This window comes from Charadrius vociferus, unplaced genomic scaffold (genome assembly GCF_000708025.1).
Source record: "Charadrius vociferus isolate BGI_N301 unplaced genomic scaffold, ASM70802v2 scaffold787, whole genome shotgun sequence".
Taxonomy (NCBI): domain Eukaryota; kingdom Metazoa; phylum Chordata; class Aves; order Charadriiformes; family Charadriidae; genus Charadrius; species Charadrius vociferus.
The window spans coordinates 944,913-962,376 of NW_009649307.1; the positions used below are offsets into that span (position 1 = coordinate 944,913).

The 17,464-nt window shown below is 52.0% G+C and overlaps 1 protein-coding gene across 1 annotated transcript in view; it reads left to right on the plus strand.

Annotated features, from left to right (window-relative positions):
- The window catches only part of RNF216 (ring finger protein 216), a 63,431-nt gene extending 49,861 nt beyond the window's left edge, over positions 1 to 13,570 (plus strand). The window contains 5 exon segments of the mRNA XM_009889214.1: positions 683 to 780; positions 3,308 to 3,530; positions 9,977 to 9,985; positions 12,518 to 12,578; positions 13,251 to 13,570. Of these exon segments, the coding sequence (XP_009887516.1) occupies positions 683 to 780; positions 3,308 to 3,530; positions 9,977 to 9,985; positions 12,518 to 12,578; positions 13,251 to 13,570 (711 nt within the window).
- The last annotated feature ends 3,894 nt before the right edge of the window (positions 13,571 to 17,464 follow it).

Sequence of the window (17,464 nt, forward strand, 5' to 3'; positions counted from 1 at the left end):
CCAATAGTGCCTCAGCAGCTCTCCTACTCCACACAGCTTTACCAGTGCTGGATTAGAGCCTCTTTGCTAAAGAGTTTACAAGAAGAGGAGAGCTCAGTCAAGTTTAGTCCAGCTATTCTGGTTAAATTCATAAATATTTCTTCATATTCCACTTCTGTTTTATGGACATTTGTCCACATCCTGTCTTTTTAATCTGTTTACTCACATAAACTGCTTTATGTTGTGAGGTTTTACAAAGCATAACATGGATTTGCTTGCATGCGCGGTGAAGCAGAGTCTTCGATGGAGCTGCGAGGTTTCCATCGCCTGCTGCACTAGAAGCCCTTTGTACGAAGGGGAAAGATTTTGGTCAGGAAGCAGATGAACTCTGATGTCCTTTAGCACCGTGGTTTTATCTCTGTAGTCTCCTTGGGAAGTAACTAGTGAAGCTGGTACCTGTTCCATGAGTTTTAGGTGAATTGGGGGTTACGGACTCATTTTGTACCTGGGTTCTTGTATTTTGGAAACTCCTTGGCTCCTGGTGTTGACGGAGTCATTCTCGGTGGAGGGCAGAGCTCTATACCATCCTCAACTGAGAACCTGCGGTGTGGTGGGGGGCAGAGACGGGGATTTTTCCAACTCCTAATGCTGTTAGCGGTGTGCTGGGTCTTCTCTTTCTTTTAATACCTGTTATCTTCCTCAGGAAACATGTCGGAAGTGCCAGGGGCTGTGGAAGGAGCACATGAACCTCACCTGCGAGCAGCTGGCTGAGAAGGATGACATCAAATACAGGACGTCCATGTACGTAAACTCCACTACCAGGCAAAAATGGGGAGGTGGATCAACTCATAACAGCAATACGCTCTGCTGTGGAGCGGGTGGAGAAACCCCTCTGTTCTTGTGACTAGCAGAGGCCCTAAAGTCCTGCTGGGTGTCACTGCCTTCCATCAGGGAGGTCCTAGGGACCTAAAGGTGAGGTCGGTCAGAAGGCACCCGGGATGGGATTTCTTTCTGTGAAAGACACTTGGCAGCGGATCCAGCTGGTAATTCGAGGACGTGGGAGAGTTGTCACCAGAGCAGCCTGTTCCTCTGGCTCGCCCAGTGTCTGGCAGGCTGGCACCTGGTCCTTCTCGGAGGTGAGAAACCCCCATTAGTGTTGCTTCAGGGGGGAGAAAAGGGAGGTGTTGCAAAGAGGCAGAGAAGTGCATTGAGTCACAGTAAGTCGGTATTACCCTTTGAAAACTCGACTGGTGACGAAGCGTGGTTTGCTCAGCTACTGCTTTCTGGCTTTGTGGGAGGGGATGTGTTTTCTCGCAGAAGCTTGTCTCTGTTTCTAACCAGTTTGTAGAAGTCGTTACAGAATGGAGCCACGTTTTTAAGTACTCGGGTGTAAATCTTGAATGTTTCCTTAAAATATCGTGAGGTTTCATCTCTCTCGTTGCTACAGTAAATGGCAAAATCCTCTGCCTTTAGGAAATGAGGGAAGGTTCATCCATGGAGCTGCATGTCTGGTGCAGTGGAATGGGACTTGCCCATGTTGCTCAATCCTTTCCCCTCTGATTTAGAGTCTGTCTGGCATGAGGAGAGGCTGGAAAGCTCCACCACTGGAAAGCTGAATGACTGTTGCTTGCTCATCCCGCAGTCCCTAATTCAAAACAAAATCTTTTTACATGTTTGATACGACTTTTTTTCTCTGCCACTCCTTTCCCTGTAGGAAAGAGGGGTGAGAGGGAGGAGGAACGAGTTGTCATATCCCTAATAAGGAAAAAAAAAAAAAAAAAATCAGTTTCAAAATCTCTCGCAGGAACGTTGCTGCGGATAGATGAGTCTCACTGCCTGGTACAATAAAAGCTTCCTTTTGAAGCCCTGAGTAAGGAAAGGGAAGCACAGCTGGAGTTCAGGCCAAACTTCCTGCCTCGCTCAGAGTTTCCAAAAAAAAAAAAATAATAATCTGCATCCGCAGCATCCTGTTGAGTAGTGGAGGGAAGAGCAGCTGCGGCTCAGAGGAAAGTCGGTCTGGAGTTGGTGGTTTTTGGTTTTTTTTTTTGGTCTCTATTCTTAGCCTATCTCGAAATGCCTGGGTGCAGGTCAGGCCAGGTGTGACTGCGTGGGAGCTTTGGGCAGCTGCGAGGCAGCCGAAGTTCCCACCTCACCCTTCCCCGCTCCTCCGCTTGCGCTGACGGAGCGGTTTGTGGGGCTGCGCTGCGGCCTCGTTTGCTGCCGCCATCCTCCGCAAAAGCGCCTCCCTGTCATCTCCCAAACATGTGTTGGCTTTGCAGGTCCGCTGAAGTAGTTGGGTGGAGATGCCTGGCTGAGGGGGATCGTTCCCCGCTGTCAGGTCAGCACAGCCAGAGAACTGTGCTTCCCTCAATGAAAACACAGCCTCTTTACTCTTCTCTCATCGGATTTCACTTCTAGGTTGTGAATTAAATTGTAACGTGATCTCCAGCGGTCAGAAAATTGGCCCTTAGGATGACAGCTTATATTCTTAAGTCTTTTAATTAAATGACCGACCCAGGCTTTCCTCCGTTTCTGTGCCAAAATAGTATTGCCGCGAGCTGAGCCTTTGCACCGGAGCGCGTGTTGCTGCCAGGGTGTCTCATGGGGACAGGGACTGTGCTTTGTCCCGGATTCCCGTTTGTGCTCCGTTAGAGTAAAACCCATCTCATGAACCTAAAGCACTAACTTCTGGAAAATATATGTAGAGAGTCTTAAGAGAAGGGGGAAAGCCCAGTCTCTGTGGGGAAAGATGTGATTATTTTTCAGTTATTGATTTAAATGTCACAAAACCCACGTAAATCTGGAGCGTAGCAGCCAGGGTTTGGGGGGAAAAAAAAAATAATATACATGGTCGTAGCAACTTTGTAGCCGGAGCAACAGGCAAACGTAAAACTAGCTAATAGATGACAGCCAAGGGTTTGCTTTTCCTGAACTTTCTCTCCCGGGCTGTATTTCCCCGCGGCCAAGTCAAGCATCCGTGCGCCCTTTGGCACGGCGTAAATTCCTCCCAGGCCAGAGCCTGGCGCTGCGGCGTCTTGGCTCTCATGGAAACCGGCATCGGGGCTGCAGCACGCAGCCAGTGATTGACTTTCTTTCACTTAATTTGCTCTTGAGCTGTCGTGGGTTGGCTCCAAGTGGAGCTGAGCCCAGACCTCCTTGGAACAGCGCTGGACCATGGGGATGGCGTAGGAGGAAAGAGGAGGGGGAGAGATGCTCTGGGAAAGGGGGGGGGTAAGGCATCACCGGGATAGTGTAATAGTAATTTTACCGCGGGCTGGTGGTTGCAAACATCCCCTCTCTAATTCTTCTCCCTCCTCTTGCGTTGCAGAGAAGAGAAAATGACAGCCGCCCGAATTAGAAAATGCCACAAGTGTGGGACTGGCCTAATTAAATCGGAGGGTTGCAACCGCATGTCCTGCCGTTGCGGTGCTCAGATGTGCTACCTCTGCCGGGCTGCCATTAATGGCTAACACCACTTCTGCCAACACCCCCGGTCGCCCGGGGCTCCTTGCCAGGACTGTGCGAAGTGCTCTCTCTGGACGGATCCCACAGTAAGTAATGAAGGACTTCTGTGAATGATTCGCACCCTGATTTCAATTACCGTCCCATGCCAACGCGTTGAAATACATGCCTTCCACCACAGGAAAACGGCTGTTTTTAGACAGCGCGACTTTTTTCCTTTCCCAAGGAAGCTAAAAAGCACGCTACATCAGCACAGAGTCACATCTGACCGCAACTTGGAAGGAACTGCTGTTGCTTTAGGGAAAAACAGCTCCTGTTAGACGAGGGCTTTGTTTGGAAGCGCTGTTCTGCGGAGCGGGGCTTGTGGAAGGAGCTGGTGGGGAGCGTGTGCTGGTAGCAGGCACTGGGATTAGCGGGACTCGTTCCTAGTTTTGTAGCCGAGATGCTGTTTGGTACGGCTTTGCGTCTGGAGGGAAGGGGAAATCACGTGGGTTTGGTGCCCAGATCGTCTGTCCCTTCGCAGGGAGAGGGAGAGCCGCCCGCGAGCCAACGGTCCGAAGTTACGCTTGGGTCCATTCTCACGGCTGTTATCAGCAGCTGCAAAGGGAGAACTGGAGCACGGACTGGGCTGTAAGGGAAGCTGCAGTAACTTAATACAGCTTGTAGCTGTGACAAGCATGGGAAAACTTAGTGCAGCATCTCTGTAAATAGAGGTCTTTGATAGCAGAAATCTGGAAGGGAGCGTAGGTAGGAGCAGGAGTTGAATTTCCTGATTTCAGCAACCAGTGGAACAACGTGAATGTGGATCTGCTTTCCCAGGGCTTGTCTGAGCTTCGTTTTTCCCAACACTCCTTTGTCTCGGACCGCTGCGGCTTGCCAGAGCCTGGTACCGGCTCCTCTTTCCGCAGGTGATATGCGCAATCCTGTGTTTGTGTGGAGCCAAGGAAAAGCCACTGTAAATCTCCCTCCTACCTGCAAACTCTTGAGGATCTCCCAGCAGGATCCCAATCAGCGTAAACTTCCTAGTCCTCGGCTTGCCTGCCTTTATTCCCTGCGTTATCCTATCAATGCCAGGTGTTAAACCAAGCAGAGACACCTCCTTCGAGGCACCCCTGTAGCGTTTCCGACACCTGGTGATGCACTCCCTGGATTCCTGTCCCACTCCTCCCTGTTTTCCACCGGGATGCGACGCAGGGTTCGGCAGCACTGGCGTCTTTTGTTCCCGTCAGGCTGCTGACTGTGCTGGGTGATGGCATTTGTTCAGAGCCAGAGAAAACATGAGGCATCTCAAAAAGCCCGTACTGTACTTTAAAAGAAATAAATAAATAAGCAGCACAAAGAGGGCACTGTCACCAGGCCCTTTCCGGCTCTCTAATTAACCAATGTTGTGGCAAAGAAAAATTTCCCACCGTCAGCAAAGAGCTGGCACTGCCTGCTCTTTTTTTTTTTATTATTATTATTTTATTTTTTCCCTTTTTTTTTTTTTCCCCCTAGTGGGTGACAGAGCACTGGTGGACTGGGGAGTTGGAGCTGGGTGACCAACCTTCCTGCAGTGCAAAGAATAACGTGAAACTCAGCCGTTGGCTTCGAAGGCTGAAATGAGAGATACCTGTATGCGTTGTCCCCCTTCAGAAGGGGTTTAGTGACGGGAACCCAGTCCACCTGGGCAATCTGCACTCTTGTGGGGGGCGTAAGCAGGAGTTAAGGTGGTAGGTGTGAAGAAGGAGGGCCACAAAAATGATCAGAGGGCTGGAGCACCTCTGCTGTGAGCACAGGCTGAGAGAGCTGGGGTGGTTGGAGAAGAGAAGGCTCTGGGGGGACCTTATTGTGGCCCTTCAGTGCCTAAAGGGGGCCTACAGGAAAGATGGGGACAAACCTTTTTGCAGAGCCAGTTGCGATAGGTCAAGGGGTAATGGTTGTAAACTAAAAGAGGAAGGATTTATCGTAGATATATGGAAGAAATTTTTTACAGTGAGGGTGGTGAAACCTTGGCCCAGGTTGCCCAGAGAGGTGGTAGATGCCCCATCCCTGGAAACGCTCCTGGTCAGGTGGGACAGGGCTCTGAGCAACATGCTGTAGTTGAAGATGTCCCTGTGTAGGGCAGAGGGTTGGACCAGGTGGCCTTTAATGGTCCCTTCCAACCCAAACCATTCTATGATTCTATTCTAAGAACGGGAGTGAATTTGAATCTTGACGTGGGGATATGAGAGAGCAAATGGCCATTGTATCAGTACTGTCTTGTCCTTTGTGAGGGATGATGTCCATCCAAGGGATTATCCCATCCCGCCTCTGCTGGCTGCCGCATTGGCATCTTCTTGTGCCTTCCTCAACTCCCATGTTTCACTTTTTGGCTCAATTTCTTCTGTTCTGTTGAAGTCAGTAGAGAGCTGATGTTGTGCATTTAGGAAGAGACTATCTGGTGTGGGTTTGCGCATGTTTACAGCCATGCTCTGCGTGCGTGCAAGGACAGAGAAGACAAGACTGGGTTGTCTCGTTACCTGTGGAATTAGCAGCCCATCGCTTAGGAGCTGGTGCTCCTCTCCCGGGTCTGGGCTCTGCTGCAAAATGGGGAGGGCACAGGGGTGGCACCAAAGCCCGGCTTCCAGAGGGTGACAGGATGGTTTTGTTCTGATTTCTGATATGTTCACGTACAGCCTCAACGAGAACCATCTTCACAGCAGACCAGTGTCGCGGTCAACAGTACCACGGTCTTGTCCATTGCGTTTCATGGATGTCGACTTCAGCTTTCTGTCAGATCTGGATAATTTCACACCTTTGTGAAGGATCTGGCTTAGGTCTAACTCCCCATGATTTAAGGGAAAATCCAGGTTTCTTTAAAATAGGGAACATTTGTTCTTTTCCAAATGTTTAATGTTTTCTGAGTCTGAAATGATTCTTGCGAAAGTATAAGCAAACCTATTCATTAGCTTGGGTTAAAAACAAATTAAAGACAGTCCTCTAGGAACTGCAGCATCTGCTAGTCTTTGTCTCAAATGATCTTGAGAGAGTAGAGCAGATGCTTCAAAATTTCCCATAATAAAAGGTTAGTTAAAATCTTGTCCCTGAGCTGTAATCGGACTCGAGTCTAATTTAAAAGTCTCGCTGCAGTATTTGCTGGCTCGAAGACAAGCTGCAGTCGGGCTGTGGCCAGCGGCTTCCAGGCTAACGGGCAGTAATCGCTTCATCGCTGCATTTCTCCTAGAGCTAATCGGTGCCCTGCGCCCCTGCAGGATACGACCGCGAGCCGGGAGCTCTCGTCAGTAAGCTGCTTGGCCCAAAGTCCCGGTGTGCCTCTTGGGCAGCCCGTGCTGGCGTTGGCTCCTCTCGCCCAGACGTTGCTGCCTGCGGGAGGGGCTGATGCAATATTGCCAGAGACAAAGCTGGGGACGGGACGGGGAGAATCGGCTCCGCAAACAGCGGGCTCTGGGGCTCAGGGGCTGCGTTTTCCCCGATTTCTAAATATCTGTGGGAAAGCCGAGGCCGAATTGTGCGTTTTAGCCAGTTTGGACAAATGCCGTGATGCGATTTGGCTAATGCGTTGTGACTGTTTTGGTAGACCAGGTTCTGCACTCGTAGGTATTATTTTTAATTTAATACTCATCTTTGGACTATGAATAATATTGCGTAGCGGCTTTTTTGGCTTTAAAGTTTAAGATGTTTTCAGTAAACTCTTAAAACGCTCCCAAATGCCCATCATTAAAGTTGAAAGCAGAAGACTAATCAGTATAAGGTGTTTGCAATTATCCCTCCTTTTCTGGCGTTATAAACAGATGATGTTGAGCAAAGACTGTGTAGAACTCCAAATGCATGAAGTACACAGCGCTGCCTTTAGGATTTGGAGGGGGGGGTGGCACCCCTAAATTTAGGGTGTTGGTTGTTTTTGTTTCTTTTTTTTTTTTTTTATCGTGCTATAAAATGCCTTAATCGTAAGCATACGGTTAACGCGCGGTGTGCGCAGAAAGCCGTCAATACGGAATGCCTGGGTGCTAAAATAACTCTGCGTTTCTCAAAACGCCGGCGGGGGCTTCGTCCCCGTCCTGGCCCCCCTTTTTCCTGCAGCACTGCGGATGATGCCCCGTTCCAGTTAGAGCACAGCCTGCCTTTATCCCCTGCTTCCTGCTGCACGGAGCACCGCGCCGGAGACAACCGATGCCTGTTCTTGCTCAGGCTCTCCGCAGCTGATCTGGGAATGATTTGAAACAAAACCCCTTAGTCCTTTGGAAGCCTCCGTCGTGAAAAATCATTTCAAGTTTATTAGGAACGGCTGCGGCCACACATATGTGGAGAGAAAGACAAAAAAAAAAAAAAGGCAAGCAGTAAAAAGCCAGAAAGGGGGAGGCGGCGGTGGTGAAGGCACTTTCTAAAGACAGGGGAGGGGTTGCGCAGCGCAGAAATAGTTACCAGGTCTCTTGTTTTCCCTCTTTCAGGAGGCTGGCAGCCGTTTTCCCGTGACACTTAATAATTAAAGATAACGAGAAGCACAGGAGATAAAAACAGAGCTTTCGAAAGCTTTGGCACTTTTGTTCTGGGCAGAGGAGGTTTTATTTGGAGGAAGGTTGTTTCTGTGTGACTTGCGGAGCTTTTATCTCCTTTGCTGCTGTATTTTCTTGTTCCCGATGGGCTGTTTGTTTCTCCGGTGGCTCTTTCTGCCTGCGTGCCGGGCTCTGCACGGATGCTGGACGTGGTTTTTCTGTACCAGCATTGTTGAAACGAGCCTCCCTGCCACGAAAAGGTGCCTCGCTTAGCAACCCAGCCCCGCTCTTCAGTTAATCCATCCGCGGACCCGGCCGTCCTTTCTGCTGCGATTGGCTCCGGGCTCGCCGCATTCCCTGCATCCAGTGGGAGAGGGCTGAAAGGAAAAGCCTCCTCCATCCCGAGGTCCTTTCGCAGGTGGGGGGTCGCGAGGGCAGGCTCGCAGACCAGCCAGGGACGAGCATTTTTTTTGGCTACGGGGCTGGGGATGGTTCCTGCGAAGAGCATCCCGCTGTCGCACTGGGGGCAAAGCTCGGTCCTATTTTACCACTTAAAAATGCAGCTGCTATTAATAACCGCCTTTGCTTTCTGCAGTGTTTGCAGATAAGAGGGGTGAATACATCTCATAGATGGCTTGCATTTTTTTTTTTTTTTTTCCTCTCGGCCACCTCCCTTCTCCCGTGATGCAACGGAGCACGGGGAAGGGCCACGCTATAGCATCGCCCCACATTTTCCCTCCCAGGAGGAGAGCCAAGTTACAGCCATGCTCAAAAAACACACGGGCTGGCCAGTGCTCAGACCCCCCCAGGGTTTGGGAGGTGCTTTTTTTCTCCTTTTTTTCTTTTTTTTTTTTTTTTTTTTCCTGCTGTGGACAAGGCAGCTGACAGGAAGATGACTGCTAACTTGACAAGATAAATCCTTTCAATCCACACAGCCTGTGAACAGGCTATTAAAATTATAATCTAATCCTTTATTAAGGGGCTCGAACCCGCTCAGGAGAACGGACACAAGAGGCTTTTGAAATTGCACTGCGGCCTCCGCCCCATGTGACATTAAATGGTTTCTTACCACAACAGCCAGCCGTAAGTGCGCTAATGAAAACTTAATTTTTGGTGTGGATGCTTTACCCCTAGATGAATCTGTCATCTCTCTCCAATTAACTGTGGAATCAGAATAACAGCCTTTGCTTCTCCAAGAATTCATGGAGTTTTGCAAAAAATCGCTGTTGTACATGGTGAATATTTGCAGGACTGAGATTTGTTTTTTAATTCTGACCTGTGCCGGTGCAATATGTAGTAATCGGGACTCGTGGCATCCGCTTTCCTTCATGAATATCCTAAAATTATCTTGCTGTGCACATACCATCAATGTTTTGTTCCAACTGGGACGTGGATCTTTCCTAAGTGCACAGCGCAGTTCAATACCTGCAGTATTCATCGCTTGCCAAATTTAACGTCAGCTCCTTAAGTCAGAAGGTACATATTGTGAAGTGTAGTTTTATTTTTCCTATATTCATGGGTACCAGTTTCTCAGAAATACTGATGCAAAAAAATTCGGAGCCAAGGCTTGGTATGTGGGATTAAATATAACTATTTCTTAACCTTCCGGTGTCAGAATATGCTTTTATCAGCAGAGAAGCAACAAAGCCGATAACTTCTGTTCTTGGAGATGTGTTTTGTTGTGCCTCTGCTGTGATTTGCAGTTGCAGAACTGGTCGGGAACTCGTCATCCCGATCCGGGTCTGTTCTTGGCAGGTTGAAGACCAAGAGGGGATGGGGTTGAGTAGGAATCTCTTGTCCGCTGCATTTGAGGTGATGTGTTTTATGTTGCCCTTGCGAGACAGACGTCATTTTGGAGACCTGGCAGATGGGGTTTGCTGTTAGGCGTTTCCCCGGCGCTCTGGGAGCTGCGGTAATTGAAGCCAGCATCACCTTGGGTGTGCGTGCAGCTGGCTTGCCAACCCCAGGGGCAGATGGCTTTGTCCATCCGTCATTAGTGCGGAGGTCAGCTGCAGTTTAACCTGGGGGGGGTTGAGGGGGGATCGAGTAGCCCTTGGCCGCAGGAGGATCCCGTAAAGTTGCGGTGTTGATGTGTCCGTTCCCCAGACCCGGCCGGTCTCAACAGCGGGGTGTGCAGGAGCTGCAGCATCACGGGTGACAGCGGCAGGATGGTGATGTCCCTGGAAAACAGTGTTTCACAGGGCTCATCTGAGACTTAGACTGAAGTAAAAGCTTTTTTTTTTTTTGTTAGAAGGGATTTCTGCGTGTTTCTAGGCTTTAAGGTGAGGTTTATGCTTTTGCGTGAGGGAAGGAGATAGGGTGATCTTAAAATACGTTTCTCACTTTTCATATAACTTAAAAAAAACACCACTTCAGATGCATCTTTTCCAGTAAGTGGCGATAAGATGGGAGAGGTGGCTATCTCCATTTTCAATGGCATTGCAAAAAATATTCTGTGGCGAAAAATACTAAAATCTTGAAGCTTTTGGGACCGCCCTTGGAGAGCACTGTTTGGGCAGCAAAGGAGCGGAGGATGTTCGGTTCCCTGTTGCCGATCATGCCCGGGTTGTTTTCCAGCCAGGGAACATCGCAATCTGATATTCAGGGGGTAATTAGAACTTCTGTTGTAGGCTCAGAAGATCCGTTCTTCAGCAGTTTTTATGGAGATAAATAGGCTGTAATTAACAGTCCATGGAAGCAGGCGTGGGGGGGGGGGGGGGGGGAACCTCAGCGCATCCTGGAAAGTCTTAATTTTAACCATTGACTCACAGAATAATGGAAGGGAGGGAAGCATTGAGCTTGATGGCTTTCTGCCCATGAAGATAAGTTCATTCTCCCAGGGAAACCTTATCTGGTGGCAGGAGGAGGGGACATCTTCGCAAGCTCCCCGGGCGTTGCTGCTAGACATGTGCAGGACCATGAGATTGGAATTGGGAAGCTGGCTAGACTTAAAATAATTTCAGCGTAGCTGCACACATGAAGCGTATTTCGAGTATAGTCCCGGCGCACTCTTCGAAAGAGAGGATATTTTCCACATTAAGAGTGTTCAGGAAGAAATTTATGGGGTTTGGCAGTCCTGGAATTAGGATGGATAAAACAAAGTCTTGCGCGTTGTGGGGTACGTGGGGTTTGGGGTTTCCCTCCTGCTCCACCGTCAGGGCGTGCAGATGAGCTGCTGAAGGAAACCGAATGCTCCTTTGTACGCAGGTAGACCCGGAGTGCCCGATGCAGGTGGTGTGTGTCAGCCAACGGCTCCTGTTCTTGGCCTCCTTTCCCTAATAACTAACATCAAGAGTACAAACGCTGGCCGGGAGCCTTGGCTATTCTCGTTTGTTTTCTGAAAGTGCCGGGTAGTGTTTCATCCCACATGGACACGAAGCAGCGGCAGATGCAGCCCTGCAGAGAGCGGGAGCACCTCTGTTGCCGTCGCTGCGCGTATGGCAGCAGAAGCATCTTCCCTTTAGTTGGTTGGTGTGAGCTTTATTACCCGATAGCTGTCGCGTGCTGTGGTGCGGTGAAGCAACTCATTTTTCACAGCCGTTCTTGGGAGTCGAAAGTTGATGCCGGAGCATGAATCGGGGTGATCCTCTGGTTTCGTGCCAGCGCTAGCGTGTCTTTGTGTCACCTGCCCGGAGCCTGCGGGCTGTCGGTACCCATGGGCGTCCCTCCAGGAGAGCCTCTCCTCGCTCAGACCTTGCGTAGTCATCTCCCGGACTTTGTCCGTCGCGCTGCCCTCATCTAGTAAAAGGTGGTAGAAATGTCATCTCTCGAGATACCTGCAGCCACCTGAGGCTTCGCTGCCTTGGTTGGTCTCGCTGCTGCTCCTTCGGGTTGAGGAAACCGAAGATGGGGGGAGGCAGAGGGATGCTTTCAATGACTGGCTTGTCCTTGTGTTCTTCACAAGTTCTACAGACTTGTGACGGGTACAGTGACAGTCTGTACCCGTGGTTTGAGATCAGACCGAGGATGTCGGGAGAGCACAGGCTTCCCGGCTCCTGATAAGTCTCTGGATCTTCATTGGGTTCTTCCCACGGCCTGGCTGCTCGCAGGCTGCTCCGTGTGTTGCCGTGTGGCACCAAGCAGCACCCAGATCTTGCTCCGGAGAGGGGTACAAGCCATCACCCTCTTGTGTCCTTGTGTTCTTCTCGAGCAGCAGGTCCGAGTGTTCTTGCTGTAACGTCTAGATAGACGTCTAAGAAACATATTGCGATTTATGCCCTCCTCAGAGTTACAGATAAGATCTAAATGGCCTCGTCACAGCGCCGTTTAGCTACTAGAGCCAGGATTTAAGTTGTGTTAATTCCAGCTGTTGGGCCAAAAACTCTGGAAGTGCTAGCACAATGTAAATATTTAATAGACTATTGCCATTTAAAAGATTAACAGCTCTCCAGCAGCTCTTCAGACGGGCGGAGCTGGGTTGCAGTTCTCTGCTTTCCATCAAGGCAATGAATTTTAGCGCTGATCTCGCTGGAAAGCTGATCTAAGCCTCTTAGTCATACTCCGTGGAGCAGCCTTGGCTCCCTGCACGTTACTCGTGCTGCAGTCCCCCATCGCGGCCGCACTTTTGCCTAAACCCACGTCAACCCCAAATGAGGACAATTCAGGAGAAGATAATCCAGGAGATTCAGAAAGAGGCCGAAGAGGAGCAAAGGAAGAAAAATGGAGGTAAGTCACAGTCTGTACCCGTGGTTTGAGATCAGACCGAGGATGTCGGGAGAGCACAGGCTTCCCGGCTCCTGATAAGTCTCTGGATCTTCATTGGATTCTTCCCACGGCCTGGCTGCTCGCAGGCGGCTCCGTGTGTTGCCGTGTGGCACCAAGCAGCACCCAGATCTTGCTCCGGAGAGGGGTACAAGCCATCACCCTCTTCCTCCCGGGAACGGCTCTGGCTTTAAAGTGCTGTTGCTTGCAGGCTTTAGCTGGGACCACGGGGAGACACAAGGCTTGTGTCCAGCTCTCCCTTGGCGCTGGGTGTGATGGATGCGCAGACCTGTCTCCTCTCTGCTTGGCCAAGTAGCTGATGGGCTTCATAACCTCTGTGCTCTGGGGGGGGGGGGCACAGGGGCACGAAAGGGGCTGCCCCACATCCCTGTCGAAGGACGCGTTCCTCCTTTGTGGTGTGGTATTGATGAAGGGAGCCAGCCTGGAAAGCTGTGCTCCGTGGTGCCTGGCGCGTGGTGGAAGGGGCAAGCGGTGATGCTGTAGAGAGCGTGTGTAAGGAAGGAGCTGGGGATGGGGGATGCTGATTGCAAATGTAAGACCGCAGACCCACAGAGCAAGCTTGGTGCGTTTTTTTGGGGGGGCGATGACCGGTTCTTTTCTCTTCTCCCTCTGCAGAGAACAGCTTCAAGCGGATCGGCCCTCCTGTGGAAAAGCCTATGGAGAAAATCCAGAGAATCGAAGTCATCCCCAGACCTGTTCCTCAGAACCTCCATCAACCCCGGATGCCCCCTTACCCCTTCGTGCACCCTCCCTTCCCGCTCCCTCCCGTCCGTCCCATGTACAATAACATCCCCCTCAACATCGGCCCCATCCCTGCCCCCTACGTCCCCCCGTTGCCTAACATGAGGGTGAACTATGATTTTCCCCAGATCAACGTTCAGCTGGAGCACAACTTGCCTATGCACTTTGGCCCTCAGCCTCGGCACCGGTTCTGACCCGCTTCAAACAGCGCTTGGGCGCAGAGTCACCGCGGGGGGAAAGCCACCTCGGTACCCTCCCCCCCCCCCCTTTCGGTTCCGGCCCCTCCGGGTTTCGCCAGCTGCGAGGGGACCCGCTCTGACTCGCGCCTACCTGCGCTGCACCCCTCTCTAGAGCTTCTCTGAACTTTTGCAATCAAACATTTCGACCTGTGCTGCGACAGGGCTCGGTGCTGCCTTTCCGGGGGTCTCTCCTCGTGTCGGGCATCCAGATGTTTTGATGTGACAAAGCCCGTTCGGGCAGCTGTCGGGAGGGGAAAGTGAGGCTTTGTGGAGCGCAGGGATGCAGCCGTTCCTCGGGGGCTTTCCTAAAATCCTCCTTTCCCGCTGGCCAGAGCAGCTGCTGCCCAGTCAAGTGAGTCTTGGGGGAAGGGAGGAGAGAATTGGCATCTGAATAAGACCCTCAGGAACGAGGTAACGGGAGTCAGCTGCTGGAGCCTTCTGCCTGCGGAGAGGCACGAGACTGGGGTTCCCGTGGTCTCGGGCATCCCTGTAACCTGCTGGCACCTCCCAGCAGAAATAAATTGTTCAAACCCGAGAAAATCTAGCGTTTTTTAGCATTTCTCAGTGTGTGAGGGGAGTGAAGGGGATGCAGCAGCCGTCTCGTTGCTGAGAATCTCGGTAGGGAAAACTCATTCGCACCCTTCGTCGCGACAACCGCTTGGGCAGATACCCGCTTAGGTGCGTAGGCAGTGGTGTGTGGTGTGTGCTGTGGCAGCAAAATTAGGAGCTACCAGTGTAGTCGTGCGGGCAGGCGGCGGGGAGCTGGGCCACCCCCCCCCCCCCTCTTAGCTGAGCCCCCCCAAACCCCGAGGGGCAGCCGTAGCCTTGTGCTGGAGGAAGGCGGCTGCTTCCGCGGCCCTTAATGACTTCTGTTTGGGCTTAATTGACTTCGGAAAAGCGCGTTACAAAGCCCGACGTGAGTATTGCTTAGGAAGCGAGGGTTTAGGAAAAGCAAAAACTTCCCTTGGAAGAAGCGGTGGGGGTTGTTGCTGGGCTGCGGGAGGAGCTTTGGCACAAAGCCCCTTCCCCGCAGCTCTTGGCTGTGCTGTCTGGGGCAGGCCCCTCTCGAGGAGAGAAAATGGTTGGAGAGAAGGGAGGGGGAAAGAAAAAACCTCCTCCCAGAAGCGCTGGGCGGGTTTTCGGCAGCCCGGTGGTGCTGTCGTTTCCCCCGAGTGGTTCGGTCTGGGCTGTGTCCTGCTCCGTCCCGCTGGGAACCCGCTGGTGGCACTTCTCCCGTTCTTCCCCTCCCCGTGTTTGAGCATCCAGGTGTCTTCTGGTTTTATTTGATTGCGGATAAAACTCCCTGCCTCCGCCTCGCGCCTTCTGCCAAACCTTTGCTTGTGGCTCCGTAACCGCCCTCGGCACAGCATCTCCTGGGGCGCGCAGGGAGTGAGGGGCCGTGGGTGGGATGCTCCCGGAGAAGGGCAGCCTCCGCCCTGACCTGGGACAGCATCTGGGGACTCTTGTCCCCAGGAGGGTCTCCCAGAGGGGGCTTCCACGCTTTTCGGAGCTGAGTCAGCAATTTCTTCGCTCTTAAGCATTGCCTACGGGTTGAACGTACCCTGCGGAGTGCTGGTTCCAGCTCCTCGCTGGTCTCTCTAGCATTAATAACCAAGTGGTATTCCCTTGCTGCTATCATCTTATTTTCATTTTTATTTTAATTTCTTTCTGGAAGTAGTCTGGGGGCTGCAGGAACATATCTCTTGCTGCTCGGCTGGGTTTAAATCCTGCCTTGCGCCCAGCGATTCCTGCCATAGGCGGGAGCAGGGGGTGTCCCGATGGATTTGGGGAAGGGCTGTGTTCGCGGCGGTGGCAGGTGGGGAGAAAATGGACCCAGGTGAGAAGAAGCGCGGGTGGCTTCTCCTGATGGGAAGGGATGGAAAGGGAACCCTGGGGGTTTAATAGCCGAGGTTGGCTTGGATGAGCCCTCTGGGCTTTCTAAAGCACGGGGCTTTCTCCCGCAGGGTGGTCATGGTTGTCTCCCAGCACCCGCCTGTGCAAAGGGGGGTCAGGCGGTGGAGGTGGGTCGGACAGCCGGGACACGGCTCTGCTGCTTCACCGGTGGGCCAAACTATGGAGACGTGAGTCGTCACACAGCGCTGGGTGGCCGGGAGCGCCGGCGAAAAGTGATGGTCTAATCCCATCTTTTGGCGCATCCCTAGAGATGCGCGGGGGGTCGAGAACTAAACCTCGGCAGAGGGGAGTGCGGAGGTGGAGCCGGAGGGATGGAGAAGCGCCGGGCAGAGGTGGCGAGGGGAGGTTGGTGTCCGTGGTCCATCCTCCGGATTAGGATGTGTCTTCTGCAGTCACGGCCCTGGAGGTGCCCAGTAGATGTAGGGGGAGAGCAGACTGCTGTCCCCGTGTCCCCTGAAAAACCGTGAGCGTATTTGTGTCAGAGAGAAGAGAAATCGGTGCTTGGTCTGTGATGGGGAGCAGCCCCGAGCGATGGGCTCAGCCCTTCACCCGACCCCGGGGTGACGTTGGGCTCCCGGTGCTGCCTCTCGCCCTGAGGAAACACCCAATTTCACCAAAAATGCAGCCAGAGGACGTGTCTGCTCCTTCCTTCTAACCCACGGGGCCTCCAGGTGTGATTTCTGATGGCGCGTGGGTCCCTCTTGATTTATTTTAAAAAGGAGAGGGGAAAAAAAAAAAAAAACAACCAAAACACCCAACCCAAAACTTACAGCACAACCACCAGAGCCGTCCATCATCTCGTCTCTCCCTCCTGCATCCCAATGTCCCTCCTGCCCCGCCGTCCTTGAAACCCTTTGTCCTTAAAAAGGCGGCGGGGAGGTCGCCGTGCCGAGGCTGAGCCCGTAACAGGTACTTCGTATGGTTAATTGCAGTGTCCCATTTTACTTGCCTTAAAGGTGGAGAGAGAAACTTAGTATTTGCACTTAGCAAAGCATTATATTAAAAGAGAGAAACCCTGTAAAGATGTGCATGTTCTGCAACTTTGTATAACGATAGCTGAAAATAAATAGGTGGTTTATTAAAAAAAAAAAAAAAAAAAAACAAAAAATATTTTTCTTTACCTTCTGGTAGTAAACTGTTCTAATATTCTGTGTGTAAAAAGTTCCTGTATTATATTGTAATTTGAATTTTTGTAAATAAATTTGTGCACTCTGGCCTTTACCTCTGTGCGTTCGTTAGAGCCGAAACCCCGTCTGTCCGTCCTTCCGTCCCGGCTGGGGCTGAGGACGGGCGGGAGCGGGCAGCACTGCGCTCCAGATCCCAGCCTGCGCGCTGGAAACCTCCGCGAGTCGCGAGGCAAAAACCCATTTGACCCTCCGGGAAACGCTTAATATGTTCCACGTGTTCCCGAGGAGAAAAGTGGATGGGAGAGAAAATGGTTTCCAGTCGCTCCTTTAAATGGAAACCGGGATGCGGGTGACGGGGCGGGGGGAAAGGCTGAGGGGGGCTTTTCCCCCCTTGCAGGAGTGATGGTAAATGCAGAATCCGTCCCAAAAAGCAAGAGGAAAGCTGTGTTGGTGTCTGGGGGAGGTGGGAAGGGTGAGGGTCCTCCCTGCCGCGGTGCAGCGGCTCCGGAGCCCCGTCCCCACGTGGGCACCGTCGGCTGTGCCGGCGAACCTCCTCCCCGGGCCGTGTGTCGTCACATCTGGGTGTCACATCTGGGTGTCACAGCCGGGTTTGCTCTTGCACATGGGGATGTTGCTGGGGGTGGGGGATGAGGGTGACCGTGCGGCCATCGCAGCTGCTCAGCGTTTCCTGCATGGCCTTAATTTCGCCCTGTTTATAGTAAGGAATGAACGTCCGTCCTTCCTTCCTTCAGCCCGTGCTGCGCTGCCTGAACCCGCGTCTGAAGTTGAAGGTCCCTCCCGGCAATGC